We start from the raw sequence: 15,081 nt of genomic DNA, 5'->3' as shown, positions 1-15,081 counted from the left end.
CCAATAAATCCTTATCTTCTAATATTTCTCACCTAAATGTGTCTTCAGTAGTTGGCAACTCTGATGACAACAGGACTATCATTGCTAACGTAGAAAGAATGGCTTTCAAGACTAAATCTGTTCTCACTTGAGCCACGACGGAACAATTCTCGTATATATCATCATCAACAGGAATTTTAGTCTAACTTTTGAAGGAGTTTTTTACCTCCCGTGCCAAGATGTGGTTTCCTTTGGGAACCTGCAAATGTATCATCATTGCTTTCATCTCTGCCCATCATGACTATCTTACCATATCCAACTTCAAAGTTGCCTTGGACAAACATTTAGGCTGTATATGAATGAAAACCTGTTTCCTTTATATGGCTTTATACTTGGCTGTTTTTATGCCAATAATTATGAATTGGAAAAACAAAAACATGAAGATGTTTTTGTTCATGATTCTAGAAAGTTTCAACAAGATCAAACATGAAAACCTTGATCTGTTCGAAATCTAAAAACAATAACTAAGGAATAAGCGAAAGGTTTTCATTGTTTAAACTGATTTTCATGTGTAACAAGTTTATTCAACATTTGATTTAAATTTAATATAAAGATCTAAAAAGTTGTTTTAATGATATTTCCAAAATCATAGAAATACACTGTCTATACATTTAAAAGGCAGAAGTGAAAATTACAAAAGTAGAAAGAAATGATTTTCGTCCACTATGTATGATTAATGCTTTTGAAGAAAAAACATAAATCAAAACAAAAAACTATTTTGTTAGGCCAAATATTGGTATGAGCTGTCAAGAAAAATGTTATTTTTCAATCAATTTTAATATTTAGTTAAAACATATATATGAATCAAAAAGATTTTTTAGTCATGCTTAGAGAAAATGAACTTGAATAACATTCAATGGAAATTTTTTTTTTCCTTCAGAAATATCCACTGGTTAACAGTTTAACTTTCATTCCAACTTGGGCACCACAAAGATGCACAAGTAGTTTGTTTTTTTTTACAATATTCATTTTGCAACATTCTTTCTTTCTTCTGTAACTTGTGTGTATAGAAAATCAAAATTATTTTAATCATATTTACATAATTAAAATAGTTTTTCAATCCTAAATCTGCCTTTAAAAAAGACAAAAGAAAAATGTTATTTTCTTTCATCTTTAACTTTTCAATTAAGACTGTACTTGAAATTTTCATTACAATTAAAATAACTTTAGGATATTCATTTTACTGTTAATTACATGTTTGAACTTGATTTTTTTTTGTTTCATATTTTTCGTTAATCCCCATCATGCTTTCAGACAAAACTCACTAGAGTATGAGGGAGAGGGGAGAGTCTAGCGTTGTTCTTTCTTTGTCCCCCCCCCTATTTTGTTCAATTAATCTTCTAACCCACTTTGGTTTTGTTGCAATCTTTTACTCAGACAAAACCTGGTGATGGTTACAATACAAAATTGCTCACCTTTGCTCTGTCCTGTCATTTTATCTCGTAAAACATTCAGTTGAAAAACTGGACCAAATTCCTCAAACATTTTCCTAAGTTCATTTTCATCCATTGAACGAGGTATTTGTCCAACAAACATTTTAATTGCATCTGGATCAGGTTCTTTCTGTGGCTGTGAATTCATATTTCTAGAAAAGAGAGAAAAGAAAAAATAAATATGAATGAAAATTGAACATAAAGTAACAAAATCTTTAGCAAAAATATTTCCCAATTCTTCAAGTTAAAACTATTAACAATCAGTAAAAACATGTAATTGAGCAATTCCATGAAGATTAACATGATTATTATTCCAATCGTCATTAAGAAAGAAGAAGTCCTCTTTTTTCAATTCATAATATTGGTAAATCTAAAATAAAATGTTACCTACAAGATAAACATGATGTCGGAAAAAAAATATAGTGTTTAGAGTAAATAGAACAAAATTATACACAGATCAGAATAGGAAAGATAATGCTAAAAAGCTAAGTGGCTGATTATAGTTAGAGGTAATCTTAAGACTCCCTATTTCATTAGCTGCTACACTAAGGTATAGTGAAGGACACCACTCCAATCACAAAAGTACTCCACTTGTCCTTGATCCTTATAATGCTGAGTGTTAAGCCAATGGGCATTAAAGTTTTTCATATGACTCGACCGCGGATTGAACTTCCATCTCTCAAGTCCATTAGTTAAAACTTAGCATGATACCATATAATCCAGTTCATGATATGAAGATATGCTTATATTTTAACCTAAAAATGTTAGTAAACTAATGCCCATTCAGATTTTTTTTTTTTAAATAAATTTGGAGATAAAAATCAAATATATTTCATATGTAGACATGCGCACACACACGGTCTAAATCCTAAACATCACCTGTAAACCAGTGACCCTTTTTCAGTTAATCCATAAAAGCTAATGTACTTAAAAATTAAAAAAACAGAAACTGCAAAATAAGCTTAGGAGCCAGATTTAAGATATTAATTAAATCTGATTGTAGTATGCAGAAACGTGGAAGCTGAAATGTTTCTGATATGAAAAACAAAATAAAAAAAAATATGAGGTGTCGATTTTTGTAAGAGAAAATCATCATAACATTTTGTCAAATGTGTAAAAATTGAAAAATAGAAATACTTTAACGTTCGAATGACAAAATTAAATCAGATTATTTGTAATGGTATACATCATATGTCATTAAATAATATTTAACAATTAAACAAAAAGAACACAAAATTAAAAATATATACAAACACTAATCAATAGTAATTATTGAGGCTTTTTGAATAATATCGATTGTGTAGAGAATTGTATAATAGTAATTATTATTCAATTAAAACACTTCATTTTCAAAAAACTGCAATATCATCTAACTGAATGACCGAGTATTTGTGTTGGGTAAAAAAAAAAATTTACTTTATCAATATAGGTATAGCAGGCCACCTGGCATTGCCCGGTCATAAAATACACTTAAATATGATATTTTGATTAATGCAGATTTCGTATTTATTATTTGACCCAATATATAGCAAGGATTTTAAAAGTTTAAGAAAATGACTCATATGCCACCACAGAGAATCAAAACCAAAATGTTTAGTTTACGATTTACTTTTTCCTTTGACGTTAATGCCTGAGATATGAAGGCATGTTTGCAGCAAGGCTAAAAATTAAAACATAAACCAATAGCTATTACGTTACACATGCAGTCATTCAACTTTCACCTGGCAAATTCCATTTTTTTTTTTTTTTTTTTTTTTTTTTAAATTTTCACACTTCTGTACCGATTTCCCCTGGCTAAAACCCAGATATAAAGTTTCGCATGGGTTTGAATACTCTATATATTAAGTTTCATGTCTGTAGACCAAAAAATAAGGAGTTTGGTAAGCAATTCTTTTAAAATATATATATATATATGCATGCATATATATATATATATATATATATATATATATATATATATAGAGAGAGAGAGAGAGAGAGATTTTTTTTACTATAATCTTTTTACGCAAATATTACGCAATCATACATCATGTAGAATATCTGCATGAATATAATTACACGTAATAGTTAACTAAAGATGATCATCCCATAAGAAAACCGAAAAAACTAAAAGGGAATTAATTAAAATGAATGTTTAAAAGAAATGCAAATTAGCTAGATCTTTTGCAGATGAATGCAATCCTACGACTCCTATACAACGAAGTTGTATTTTCTTTTTAAATAAATAGAAGAGTTTTTAATATGAATACAAAAAAAAAATCATACGAGTATAGAACTAAGTTTGTGTGTACATATGCTTAAGTTATGACATATGAGTAATACTGAGGAGGTGAGCCAGAAAGAAATAGAAGTGAACCTAATCAATCATCTCATTAGATTTGAAATTACTAACAAGATTAATAATGCACAAAATAGCCAGTTTTTCATCCTTAACCTTTAAATATTGATGAAGGTGTTGATCCCTTACAAGATAAAACAAATTTGTTGAACTTCTTCAGGTAAAGATTTCAAAGAATGGAAATAAAAAAAGAGTTACAACTGTAAAACAGATTCTAATTATTGAAACGTAAGGACTTGTCTATCATCGTATAACAAAATAGATAAATATCTATTCTTTTGATAGAATGGTGGTGCATTAAAAGCAATTCTCAAAATGCAGAAAAAAAATATCACTATGTTCAGCTCAGATGTGGAGTTCCATATTCTATCAAAAATATTTTTCTATTATGATTCACAAAGAAACTATTTTAGAAGTTATAGCATTTTTATGTTACTACATCACTAGTAAAAAGTATTTGTTATATTATTAAATATTCACGAAAATTCAAAATTTATTAAAGGTTTTCATAAATCTATATATATAGCTATAAAAGTGAGAATATGTAAAAACATTTTTCAACTTATATACTCAACTAATTTTTGATGTACAAACTTGAAATTTGGTGTATAGGATATTTAGACACGTGGAAAACTTTTTTTTTTTTTTTCAGGAAAAAAAATGGGCTGTTAAGGGGTCAAATTTGAAAAATTGGTATGAAGGGGTGATTGGATTTTTATCTGTTTGCTGTTTCACGAATGTACGTGAATAGTTCACATTATGTTAAAAGAAAGTAGGTTTGAAAAACACCTTTTAAAGATCATGTCACACTGGCCTAATGATTATTGTACTTGACTCACTGTCATTAAGTTTTAGTTTCAATCTCAACTCTAGTAGTTTTTTTTTTTTTTTTACTTACAAAAAATGAACGGATTAGAGAAAAACATAATACTCACATGCACATCTCAGTTTCTGTATTAATTAAAATATAAATATTTATGCATATTTTATGACCGGGCAATACCGGGCAGCCTGATAGTAATATATATAAATGATTTTACAAGGATAACGAAGTATTATTAATTATATTAATTATTTACAATATTACTTTGTATGTTTATTTTTGTTTATAAATACTTGTGCATATTGAAACACAGGTTTAGATTATGATGTCATAATAGATCCTCTTTCTCCTTTCATTTACATAATTCCGTTTCTCCCACCACTTCATCAAGTGTGCACTAATAACCAAGCAAAATTATTATCAGAAATTTTGTAATATAATTGATCACTGGTGAACTGTTGGATCTCTCTACATGCAGGGATATCCGGTGTAAAAATAAAATAGAAGAGATTAAAACTGTATGACATCTTTATATTACAACTCTCTACCAATCTCAATTCATTTTTCTCTTGTTTTTTCCTCATCCTTCTCCCCCACCCCCTCTTTCATCTCCCTCTTGTTTTAATCTATTTAAAAATATTAAAGTCATTAACCTGAGCTTTCATTTTTTTGCTCCCAGGTAACACAGAGTTTCTTATATTTGTTTCAATCTATCCCGCGCAGTGTTGAGTTTCTTTTTTATAAAGCATATACCCATACCTTCTCTAATACATGGAGCACTGACACCCAAACAATGCATAAATATAGTGAAATTTTTCTCTCAAGCAACACAATGTTTAAAACACACCTGTTCTATCAAGGATTTCCAACACTTTTGAATTATTATATACCTAAAAAAAATAATTGACAGGGATGCAAGGTGGAAAATCAGGCAACTCAAGGAGGCAACACATATGCTAAAAAAAAAAAAAAAAATTACTCAGTAGACCAAGCCTAGATTTTAGTAAGCATTTGAGAGCCTCTAATTATAGAAACATACACTCTTAAAATTTCAGCGACGAAAGGTAGATAATCCTGTTGATCTTTATTAGAATTGCCTCCCCTTTATCAGTCAATTTTTTCACAAATTCGAAACTATAAAATAGAAACTAACTCACAGAATGTGAAAATATCTACAGAGCCAGTAACTTTTCTCTTTTCTTTCCAAACAACAACCAACATACCTGAAGATGATCAAAAGACAATCTGACCGAAACGTACAAATAACACTCAAGATGAGAACAATAGTCCCATCACTACAAGTAATATATACAATATACTACTTACCAAATGTAATACTGTAATCTTAGAGAGGTATTGAATCCATCCAAATAAAATTAAAGATGCCTCCAGAGCAATATTGAAACCACCTTTTTAAAGCTTCTTGCCCCCACCACTCTCCCTAGTCCTAAGAGAAGCTTAAAAAAACATGCATTTTGAACAAAACTGCTCCAGAGATTTTATAGTATGTATAAAGATAACAATAATAATATATAAGCTGCAAAGAAGAAATTTTCATTGACGTTCAAGCTCCACTACACAGAATATAAGTATTGTTTTGCAGGACAGAGAATTCATGAAACGCAATGTCTACTATAAAAACTAACCTTAACAAAAGACTGCCTATCTAGAAAGCCACATTAATAGTGGTAAAGCACTAGAATTATAATTGTAAGAATGATCCAAGGAATAATGACATGGTAAAATAAAATTGGATTATCATAATGGCCATTCAACACGAGGGGAAATGTTGCATGAAAGCCAGGAACTATGATAAATTGTCAGTGCGAAAAAAACACAAAAATAAACATTTAACACATCAAGATGACAACCTGAATAAATAATAGAATGTTCCTCCAATGGAATGAGCCTTTCCTAAAAGCAAAACATTTTGATTCTGTTTAGTTTTTTCTTTACAAACAAAAGTATAAACCTATTAACATTTGTCCTTGATTATTGGCGATTTTCATATTTGTGTCCACGACTACATCAAAATAAAAACATTAATATCTTCCTCTACTGGCCCACTTGTTAGCCTAGAGATAATGAAAGGTTACGGGTGAGGTTGCTCGGACAGTAATTTCCATTTCTGTCACTGCGTCTATCCTTAGCCAACAAAAAAACCATTGTTTTTTTTTTCTGTCCAGATCTCTGGTGACAAATGGCGTGACTTATCAAATAGACTAGAACTGTCGCCAACAAATCCACTGCGAACTCGACTTGTTAGGATAAACACAGAAGGAAATAAAAAGACAACATATCAACACACAGTATATAAATATATGTAGCACAACAAAGTTTGTGTAAAGGATTATTTAAAATCAAACTGCATGCCCAAGTTGTTGATATCAGCCAACATACACAACGTTATTGAATAAAAAAAAACTTTTATATTGTGTAATTTCATAGTAAATTCCTTAGAAATGTCTAACTCGTAATCCAAAAACATTACAGAACATATGACAAGAAAACTGCTGAGGTTTGTTATTTGCTTAAAACTTTCTCACAAATTAAGTTAATGAGTAAATAGTTTAGTGGCAGAACAATACCAAAGGGATGAAAGAAAACTTTAATGCCTGAAATCAATTAAAAAAAAGAGAAAAAATGCCTATTGTTCTTCTCATAGAAATAGATATTAAACCTAATGAATCATTGTTAATGCGATGTCATGTGATGTGAACAAATATGGATGTCTGTAATAATGGCTTCCGCATTCTTTCAAGAACTATTACAAGAATTTTTGTTGTATTTTTCATTACATTTAATTATGTCAAATAAAATGCTTAGAAAAAATAACATTTTGTTGCACATCCAAAATTATTGGTGTATCAATGGATGATATATTTTACCAACAATGAAGCACAAATTTAACAGTGTGCTAGGTGAGAACCAATAGTCACACCGTGTGAAAAAAAAAATCATTTCCAAGCATTGCAAAAGTATATATTTTTTCAATCTAATCTTCTATAAGTTCACCTTAGGAACATTTGGAGGATGAGCTCATGAAGAACAAAACAAAGTTTTAAAAGTAAGTTTAACATTTTTCTTTGAAAACTCTCGTTACGTTTATCACAACTGGTTCAATTTAATATAAAACATGAAATAATCAGAAAGTTGAACGGGTCGTCTTGATTTGGAAACAGTTACCAGTCAGAATGAAAAGTTCCTTTTTTATTTAGCCTAAGATGTAAGTGTTATAATTGTGCAGTTTCTAATTTTTAGAGGTCCACACACACAAAATTACGACCTCCTTTTATATAGTAGATAAGTGATGTGAATTTCAATAGTAAAATATCAAGTAATAAAAAATGAAACGAACTTTTGTTAATTCTTTAGATTCCATCAAAATTATGTTTACATCTAAGAAAGAAAAAATCCTAAGTACTTTACATAATGAAAAATACATTGCAAAATTTTATTATTTATAGAAAAAAAAATCTTTTTAGAAGATTAATGGAACAAAATGGGTAAAGTTTTTTTTGCGTGTGTGTATTTTTTTTTTAATTTTAATCTGAGAGGATTATTTCATGAATACAGATTCAAAGCAAAAAGGTAGTTGAAGAGGAAAACAAGTAACCTATTCGTTCTTTTTTCTCTCTCTCTCTCTCTCTCATAAGAGAATAGAGTTCCAGTGTTGCAAGAAATAAAAGTAGAAGGCTACAAAAAGAATGTTAAAGAGTGAAGATAAAACAAAGGAAGTCAACTGAATAGCAGCTTAGAAACTTTTGTGGCATACAAACTGAAACCTTACAAATGATAGAAAACAAATCAGCGTTGGAACCGAAAATCAGGAAAACAAAAGCATTTGTTGCAATTAGATTGAAGAATTAATCAGTTATGAAAAAAAGGGCCCCAAGAAATAAATCTAAAGGCAACAAAGAACCAAATTCAAAGCTTCAGAACAAAATGAATAGAAAATAAAACAATTTTAACATCTATAGCACGAATCGCAGCATTTTAATTAAACCTACTATGTTTATTTCAATCGAGAATAGTAAATAAAAAAAAATCATTTTCATTCACACACACATCACGGAAGCATAGTTTAATTCAACAATCAGCACAAATCAGTTTCCCAGAAGTAAATTATATACAGGGTGGGACACAATAAAATTGTCGCTCTAGAAAAGACGACATGATTCCATTCCCATTTGATGAAAACCAGTTTTCTTTTTTTTTTGTAGCAGACTACTAGTTGAGCAGTTGTGTACAAATCTCAATAGGAGCCTTCTGTCATGTCTGAAAGCGGCATAATGTTCAACGGGCGAGATCAGAAATGCACTGCTTTACAACTCATGCCAATCCAAGTTATGACAACCGGACTATTGCCCGTACCCTCAAAATGCAAATTTGAATGGTTCAACGCTTGAAGGCAAAGCTCAACAAAGTTTTTGGGCATGGTTATGGTCTTTGATGTGGTTTCAAGTGAGATCCACTTGAAAGTTGACACCAAAGTATGCCTGGATGTACTGAGGAGTGTGGTGATCTCCTGGTGCAATCTGGTAGCCGCTGGCAAACCCAGCAAGACTCAACGACACCCCCACAAGTCCAAAGAGACCCAGGCTTTACCTCAGAAAGAATGTTATGACTGTACCTTTCTCTCACTGCCCCGCTTCCTCCCTCAACCTGAACCCACTGGACTACTTTGTTTAGTCATACGTTGAGAATATCACCAACATGACCTCCCACAATACCAAAGCCAGCCAGATCGCCAGCATCCACCGACATCACGCCAGCACTTGAGTAAAAGGCATGCTCCCAGTTCTAGACCCATATTGAGGTGATGATTGAAGCTGAAGGTGGCTACATTGAATAGATGTCAGCTCTACTACATAATCAAGTCACCTGATTTGATTTTTTTTTTTTCAATAAAAGTTTTAAAATAAAGCTTTAGTGTTGTTTTCTTTAGGGCGACAAATTTATCATTCCACCTTGTATGTATGTGTGTGTGTGTGTATACATATATACATATATATATATACATATATATACATATAGAACACAGTGAAGACAAACATTTTAACCAAAATAAATTCTACAAATAAAAAACAGCAAATGTTGTATCATCAGCACTCTAACATGCTTATCAAGAGAACAGATTTTGTATAAGCAGACCTGTCAGCATTCCCCAATATGAATGCCTCAGGCGATTAGCAATAACCTCCTTTTTAAGAAAGGAGTGCTTGAGAGAGTGGAGACCTTAGAACTGAACAGAACCAAGCAAATGTCAGACTGATCTGTATCATAATTCCACAATATTTGCAAACATGATTAGTGCTAGATAAAAAGACGATTTATCCAAATTGTTCTTGCAGATTGATAAGAAACAAAGTGTTCATGTTGAAGCCAAAAGAGTTTGTTTTTTGTTTTTTTGTGATAGAGGGCAGCAAGAGATAAATAGAAATATTCGAAAACAAATCAAAGAAAATGATTTCAGGCAGTATGTAAAGAAATGAATGAAAAAGGTTAAAAGATGATTATTGACATATTGTTATTGCTGGTTCAGTACTTGTGTTAAGGAGGGATGAAGAAAACATATTGGATATTCCTCAAAAATAAATTATTTTTCTAATGGATGAATCCGTAAAGTTTTTAGCAATGTTTTAGAGATTGTTTGCAATTATATGGAAGAATACAGAACTTATGTTTTATATGCTCTAAAAACAATTGCAATGTAGAATCACATAAGAAAAGAAGTAAATGAAACAAATCAATTATTAGTATTAGAAATAAAAGTCAAGAAATTTCAAAAACATTTCTATGCTTTTTATATAATGTCATATGTTTGAATAATTTATAACAAGTCAATAAATATTTAAGTGTCCACAAGATAAACATTTTGTGGTGATTTAATGCCAAAACAAAACCCACTAAAAATGAGTTGTTTCATCGGTTTGTTGATGAAACGACTGTATACTTAAACTAAATAAGATTTGAACTTGGCATTTCAGATTTCATAGTCTGCAACAACATCCATTAGACCAATGTGGGTTTCTTTACATTTACCCCGCCATGAAAAAAAAAATGTTTTTTTTTTTAATCTTTTAAAGATAGTTTTTGTTGCAAGTACCCACTATCACCGTTATGTTCAGTTGAACGTCTGTTTCACATGTTAGTACATGTGGGGCTGATTCGATAAAAAAAAAATGGCTTTTATTTTAATAAAAGTATATAAAAATGTTTTTTTGTAATAACAAAAGTGTGTAAGAATTAGATGCACAAAACATAAAAAATGTGGTAAAACATCAAAAACATTGAAATATTCTGTGATTGCATAAACATAATACATTATAAAATGTCTATTTTAATGATATTATGAGAATGTATCAAACATATAAGTGTAAAAATACTAAAAGAAACGAAAAAAAATAAAAGTTGACCCTTCAAAATTTGAAAGGAATTTGGAAACATTGATTCAAATTGTCAGATTGCAAATTAAAGTCGCTTTAAAATTCTTAACAAATCCTCATTAAAAAGATTGAAAGTTTTAGGAGTTATTTATATTCAGTATAAATTTGAATAGCATTACCCTAATGACACAATCATAGCATTATAATAATTTCATTCCATTAATAATTTAAAACAAAAACAATGCTATAATAATTAAATTTCATATTCAAAATCCTAATTTAAAAAAATAATTTGGGGACAAAAAGAATACTTATTTGTTAGTAAAATTCATTGATATTCTAAGAGTTTATAACTGGTCGAATACCTACACCAAAGTATGATACACTATAAAAATAAAATAAAACGGTTATTGTCATGTCCGGATGTTTATAAAAGAAACACCTACATGAAAAGAGAAACAAAAACAGTTAAATCAAATGCATTGCTTTGTTATAGCTGATGTCAAATATAAATAATGGTTTCATAGCAATGTCAAACAAAAGAACAGTGAACGCATGAAACAGCAATGTTATAATAATAATAATAGCTTACAAGTGTCACTGAATAATAATCAGCAGTTTTTATGTCAAGCTGACAAGAGATCGCTTAGCAAATAGGAAATTAGTAACCATTCAAAAGCCGAGATGATGCTAATGCAATTAAAGAATATTCATTAGAGAAAGGCAGTCCAATTTATATTAAAGGGAAAAAATGGTAATCCATAGAGAAATACTGTAATATTTAGTTTTTAGGTAACACATATTTAAGAGATGTTCTCTTGATTGAATTCTAAAATAAATATAATATAAAAATAGATATGATGAAAATAAAATGTCTACGAATTCAATAGCTTGAAATTATTTAATAGCACCTCTTATGTGTCCCTATTTACTTGCTTCTCAATGAGGGCAAAATTAGACACAAGCTAGTTTTGTGGTGTGTGAGTGTGAGAGAGGGAGAGAAGGGGAGGAAATCCAGTACCCAAAACAGGACACTGAATGGAACAACATAAAAAATTCCTCTCCTCCAACAGAACAGATATTGCACTTGATTTCATTGAATAGTACATATATCAACAGATTTTAATAAACAAAATGGATGCCTTCAAACCAAACGACGTTGTTATAAAAAAAGTGTAAATGTGTGCAAACTGAAATGAACAAGAGTCGGTAGTTTGCTTTAAGGGCTAAATGAAAAGGTTTTAAGATGATTAGCTTAAGCTAATACTTATTTGTGACCTGCATCTAATCACATAGTTTGTATGAAATTATACCGAAATAAGCAGGGATTCCGATAGATTTAGCACAATATCTCATTGATGACATATCCAATCATACTCCAACCAGTTAAACATTTGAAATATTGAACAAATATCAAACAATTCTCAGCATGTGAATTTTCATTTAACAATTTAATGTAGAATTTTAACTTATTTAAAACAAAAATAGTTAAGATATAAAATTATTGGCATTAAAAAAAGCCCAAAAGACACAATAACATAATTTTATTTATAAAATCAACTCATAAAAGTAAATTATTCCAATAATTATTTTTTCAAATGTTTTAAATATATCAATAACATAACAAAGTTTTAGAGTCACAGCTTTTGAGAAATATCAGGACTAGACTTGTAAGAATACTAAGATTTGGAATCAGATTTTTTTTTTTCCTCCAAGTATTCAACACAGTCGGAATCAGAGTCGGAACTGTTTTAATTCTAATCCTAATAGATAAGCAAAGATTAATTTCACATCAAATTAAGATTATTATTTAGTCAAGAATGGTACAGATAGAACAAAAGTGTTGCCAAAATACTAACATTTGTAGCCAATTCTAAAAGGAAACCTTTAATTTAATAGACAAATACTGACGTGTCAATTTTTATTCAAGTTAAATTTTGATGAAAACATACCCTTAATATAATAACCCATATATTTTTAATCGGTTTTAATTTCATTTTAAAGTAAATTGTATCATAATTTAAATAAAATTACAAAAAAAAAAAAAAAAAAAAGTGTATAAAAAGGATACATTAACGTTTGAAATTCTCGGCAATTGTTTAAGTGTCCACCCAATGACAAAAAGCAAATTGAATAAATTTAAAAATACAACTTCTCTTAATGGGTATCTTATAATCAGGGAATGAGAGAGGAGATGGGAAGATTTCTTTTGTAACAAAAGTTCATTTATTTATTTATTAAATAAACTTATATAAAAGTATTTAATTTTGGTAAAATTTCGGCTTTTTGCTCAACACAAACATTTTCATGGGGCGTGGGGGCGTGGGGCATTAAAAACTGTATTTACAGAATTCAAGTTTTTAGGGGAGAAAAAAAAGGAAAAAAAAAGCTTAAATTTTTATAAGATTTTTCTTCTTTTTTTTTTCAGATATTCTTGATAATAGAGTAAAAGGAGTTTAGATCATTCTTATTTTTTAGCTTGTAGGGTGCAGTTATGCATGGAATTACTTGGACAAGATATCCGTCTTGTTTTACGAGACGCTCATTTTGTAAATATGTCTGAAGAGAATAGTAAGTAATTGGATATTTAAAATTTGACAGAAAAAGAAAAGGATTTTTAACAAAAAAATTTGTTTCCCATGAAGACAAAATCAGGATATACTTTCTGAAAAGGATAGTTTTTCAACAAAGAATTATCATGGTAAACTTTATAAAAGCAAAAACAGATTATGCACACACACACATACAGAACCAATTTTCCAGCAACTGATATTCCAGCACGTCTTTTTAAACCAGACAATAAACATCACAAGAGAACTGAACTTGATAATCCCGTTGTAGTTATCCTAGTTTATTGAGCGATCAACAACTGTGTATGATACAAGATAATTTTGCTTTTTTTACACTGCACTTGTAACTGGTAGTCTCCCTTTATTTTGAGATTCTATCTTTATTTTGAGATTCTATCTTATTTGCTTAAATTAAACTATTTATATGGTTGGATTGGAAAATAGGTTTATTTTCATCACAGGAAGGGTTAAACTAATAAAAAAAATTTTTTTTTAATGACAATTGTATTTTGGTTTAGAGAGATGTTTGATGTATAATTGATAGGTTACGGTTGTGGTGATGAGACGGTGTTCATGGTTTGTCAAAAAAGTAAATTTGACAAAGATCCAAAGGTGCCAGAAAGTTGTATTGCATCTGTATTTTAAGTCAACTTTCAGTTTTGAGAGACAGGTTTGTGCATTCCTCAAGCACACATTCTGAACCAGCATTCCTGGAAATAATACTAGTATGAGCAGAGAAAGACTGGTGTTTGTTCCAGGCTTTCTTTCTTTTAGACCAGTCGCAAAAGCTAAGCTTGAGGAACATATATGGATTATTACCGTTCTCAAAAGATATTAGTGAAAATGATGCAATAGCTGAAAGAACTCGATAAGGGATGCCAAGCCGATTGCCACGACGCCATATGACTTGAACACACACATATGCACACATCTATTAAACAAGTGACCCACTGAGTCAGTATTCATTATAGATATTAAATATGACATTGATAATATTTCTACAAGACAGTAGTTACTTGAAAATAAATGTGTTGAGTGAATTATTCTGATGGCCTGACCTAGATTGGGGCTCAATCTCGTGTCATGTCCGACTCTCATGGGAACGTTGGTGGATAAATAAGCCAAGAAGGGTTAGACAAAAAATTACCAAATAAAAAAAAAAACAAACAGAACCACTATTACTCCCTTCTGACTCCTCTATTTCTGATATCAATTTGTAACATCCATTTCTCTTACAACTTCCACTGAAGTGTGCACGATGACAAACAACCACATCTAAACTTACTAAACTATCCATGACTTGTTTGAGTCAATATTTGTTATAGATTATAATAAAAATCAAGCCCATTTTGTAATATCATCTATATTTATAGAAAAAAAACATTTAGAATTTGCAAATATTTTTTTTACTTACAATAATTTTCTGTACATATTCATTTATATATCAATCCTGTGTTGAATATCGATGAAATATAGAAATTATTATATG

At 29.9% G+C, this 15,081-nt stretch overlaps 1 protein-coding gene across 50 annotated transcripts in view; it reads right to left on the bottom strand.

The window, feature by feature from the left end:
- LOC145286304 (CUGBP Elav-like family member 1) overlaps window positions 1-15,081 on the bottom strand; it is a 425,113-nt gene that overhangs the window by 163,438 nt on the left and 246,594 nt on the right. For all 50 annotated transcript variants that reach the window (XM_080135208.1, XM_080135214.1, XM_080135207.1 and 47 more), the window contains one exon: window positions 1,455-1,624. In XM_080135208.1, coding sequence (XP_079991334.1) covers window positions 1,455-1,624 — 170 coding nt within the window. The remainder of the gene's footprint in view (window positions 1-1,454; window positions 1,625-15,081) is intronic.

Source organism: Euprymna scolopes, chromosome 10 (genome assembly GCF_053919585.1).
Source record: "Euprymna scolopes isolate OS-2025 chromosome 10, ASM5391958v1, whole genome shotgun sequence".
Classification (NCBI taxonomy): domain Eukaryota; kingdom Metazoa; phylum Mollusca; class Cephalopoda; order Sepiida; family Sepiolidae; genus Euprymna; species Euprymna scolopes.
This window is presented reverse-complemented; position numbering and strand designations above follow the sequence as displayed.